At 35.3% G+C, this 3,730-nt stretch overlaps 1 protein-coding gene across 1 annotated transcript; it reads right to left on the bottom strand.

Annotated features, from left to right (window-relative positions):
• Window positions 1–1,097: 1,097 nt before the first annotated feature.
• Window positions 1,098–1,679, bottom strand: LOC141612569 (chymotrypsin inhibitor 3-like). Its single transcript, XM_074431379.1, has one exon. The coding sequence runs from the start codon at window positions 1,677–1,679 to the stop codon at window positions 1,098–1,100; it is 582 nt and encodes a 193-aa protein (XP_074287480.1).
• Window positions 1,680–3,730: the final 2,051 nt, after the last annotated feature.

Below are 3,730 nucleotides of genomic sequence, written 5' to 3'. Positions count from 1 at the left end.
TATATGCATCAAATACTTTTATCCCACTATCCCACAACATTCGCAAATCATCTAGAAAAGGTTCCAAATAGACATCTATATCATTTCCAGGTTGTTTAGGGCTGGAAATTAACAACGACAACATCAAATACTTTCTTTTCATGTACACATATGTAGGTAAGTTATAAATAGCCAACACTACTGGCCAAGTATTATGTTGGCTACTCATATTTCCGTGTGGGTTCATTCCATCAGTGGACAGCGCTAGACGTAAGTTTCTAGGTTCATTGCCAAACTCGGGATACTTAGCGTCGAACGATTTCCATTGCATACCATTTGTCGGGTGTCTTAGCATGAGTGTGGTTTGGTTATTGGAGATAGGTAGGAATAATTAGAATTAAATATTAATAAAATATATAGTGGGGTTTGATGAGTGGTAAGAGGTAAGAGTATAATATTAATAAAAACTTTCTCAAAAAGGAAAGGGGAAGAAAACCTGAATAATCCGTTTTACGAAATAGGGAAGAAAAGAGTGGATAGGAGGGAGTATAAAATTGACTTTTTAGTTGAATTTGCAATTTTAAGTAATAAAAAAAATAATTTTTTAACTATATTTTCAAATATAATATATAAATATTAATATTTTTAATAAAATTCATGATTTTCCCTTGACCCAACGGGTCGAACCGTTTGGGTCAGGTCTCGACTCTAAAACAACGGGTCATTTCGGGTTGCGGGTCGAAAAACCAGGTTGTAACCCTAAGGAAAACGGGTCGGGTTTCGGGTCGGTTCGAGTTTTGACAAGTCTAATTTCAACACAAGTGGCCTGCTGGTGAAGCAATTTTTCGTTAATAAAATATCTTGCAGTAAACTTACTAGAACAATTAATGAGAAACCGTCTCTCTTAAAAATTTGTGAACAATTAAAGCCAATAAGATGATTATCATTTCATTTAGACATGAACCCATACATAATAGTACTGACTACGTATTACTCCCTTCGATTTTGAGAAATTTTCCCATTTGATTAAGAATACTAACAATTCTTAAGAAATATGGCAATTCCTTTATTGATACAAATTAAAAAACGCGATACATCGAATACGACTCGCGTTTAATTTAAGAGGTAGATAACTCAAGATCATTGAACGCTTTCTGAAATAACACGGTAGTATTAGGATACTGAGTTAGACCTAAAAATCCGTCATCCTCATATAATCCAACATAAACATTACCGTCTTCCTCATTTGAAGGCCAATACTTTAACTCATAGAAAGGTATATCAGACTTGTCTTTCTTAGTGATTGAGAATGACCGGTCCCCCTCAACACCGCCGGTGGTGATGTACACCTTCCGGGCTAACGGGTCCAGGGTCTGTCTCCACACCAGGGATTCCTCACACGGGTTATTGCCAGTAAAGGCTAAGCTAACCCGTTCATCGAGGGAAATGTGGAGGGTTTTTAGAGGACTGGAGATCTTAACTGGGATAACAGGTGAATCGTATTTTTTTATGGGAGCTATGTAGAGTGGACAAAAGCCCTTTTTATGGATGTAGGTAAGACCACCCAAAGAGTCTAGTGGGACAATGTAATAGTCCCTCCCATTAATTATCGGGTCACGGTCGATATCGACGAGATAGGCCGTGGAGAATGGTAGTAGGAGAAAAATAGTGATTGAAGCTTGGAAGAGTAAGGAAGACATTTTTAGGTTAAGTTATTGAGGATGTGTGAAATGAGAAGTAGTAGCCAGTAGGAGGGTTTTTATAGTAGAGGGGCCAAACATATATCCAAAGGTTTGCTGTTTTTCTCTCTGGAACATTATTTACCTTTGTTTTTAGCACAAAGAATCGGTGATGAAGAGTCGATTTTGTGAATGACTTTTCCATCCTACAAAATTTTGATTTTTATTATTATTAATATATCCATTGACACCATTGTTAAGTTTTATTAAATTTGATTTAATAATGACAAGCTAAAAAAAAGTATTTGGGGGAGAAGTTTTGAGTACGGTGAGATGGATACTGGGGTGTTCACTATCAATGATTTTTGGTAATATTGGACTCCCTCCCTTTCGGTTATTTGGTTATTTATTTTATTTATGGGTATCTCTGTCATTTATTTACCTTTTTATATTGAGAATATTTTTACAAGGTAACAAATAAATGGAATGGCCAACAGGGGTGTATAATGATGGAGGATTTAATTATTTAAAGGTAATGTTGTTAATTAATAATATTGTTAATTTGTTAATTACTCCATGTTACTGCACAAAATCTCATTGAAGACGCTTGTGACGGATAACATTTTCTCTCACAAAATACCCATGAGAGGTGAGTGGAGAAGCACATGGAGGTGCCCCACCTTATCCCCTTTCTCTTTTTATGAGAGGTTTTCAGCACAAGCAAGACGCTTTGATGTTACTGACACTTTAAGATCTGTCTTGGAAGCAATAAACATTAGGTAAGACTGTTGACTTATTGAGCCATTGAATGGCCTTTACAACCAGGACATCGTGTATAAATTAGATATAATGGAAAATGTTAGCATCTCCAATGGTTTTACACAGACATATTTGCAATTTTTGCAAAATAAAGCTTATCATTGGAGAGGCCTATCTGTTTGCTTGCTTTAGGAAAAAAATAAAAGATCAATTTTTATTGGATGAAAGTAAGTATGTGGGACCCATACAAGCTATAATATGTTGTAGTTTGTCATTAAAACGGTACGTTGCTGAAAAGCCGGTTATTAGTTTTAAAAATCGATGTGAAAACCCAAGCGACAATGTATTGTAGCTGGCCGTTGGAGATGCTCTAAGGTTAATTGGTTTTTAAATAGAGTAGTTTTTAAATGCTAAAATGTACTTCTTGTGAATGTGACCGATCAAATATCGCTCATATAGATAAATAAGATAAAAATCAAAGTGTCTACAGAGTCACAACTCACAACTCATAAATGACTTATCTTTATCTACCCATATGAATTTTATTTAACCCATTAAAAGTTTGGAATTGATATTGTCCGTTGAATTTGGATAGATCTTTAACCCATGCATTAAAAGTCAATTAGTCAATGCTTATCATAAAAGAGTTGGTGAAGCAATAAAATTAATGCCAATAATTGAGTCACGTGAATCAGTAAACACAAAATCTCATTTGTGACGGCACATATCCGTCACTCTTGAATGACGGATACCATTTTACCTCACAAAGTACCCACTTTTTCTCTCTCTGCAACACTATTTATGTGGTCCCCTTTCTCCACTAACCCATTTTGTTACCATTTTAACTCACAAAATATCCGCCACAAATGGTAACCCGTCACAAGGGAGACCAATTGATCAGTAAAGGCAGTCAGTCACTAAGTTTAGATTCTTTTTTCAGGTTTGGATAGGACCGAATATGCTATAGGGTATTTTTTTTCGATTTCTTCTAAATCAAGACCGGTAATCGGTCACCATCCTTTTGTGCGTAAATTCTTACTTGAGATTATGCTAGTCATTTTAAACTTCAAATGAAAATGAGTCAAGTATTACAATGAGACAAAGCAATAATGCATAGGAAATAACAATAATTTGGTTTATGTATGTAAATGGGTGTATATTTACCCGTTTAAATTTTAAGGTGAATATATCTATTTTGAGAGAGATTTTTACTGTATTCTGTGGACCCAAAGATCAAACTAGAGTCTAGTTCAGTCAGTCGGATTTATCGGTCTGGACTCTGGATTACTTTAGAGCAGCCCTACCCTTAGAGC

This window comes from Silene latifolia, chromosome 11, assembly GCF_048544455.1.
Source record: "Silene latifolia isolate original U9 population chromosome 11, ASM4854445v1, whole genome shotgun sequence".
Lineage (NCBI taxonomy): Eukaryota > Viridiplantae > Streptophyta > Magnoliopsida > Caryophyllales > Caryophyllaceae > Silene > Silene latifolia.
Note: the sequence above shows the minus strand (reverse complement) of the source record. Positions and strands in the feature narration are given on the sequence as shown.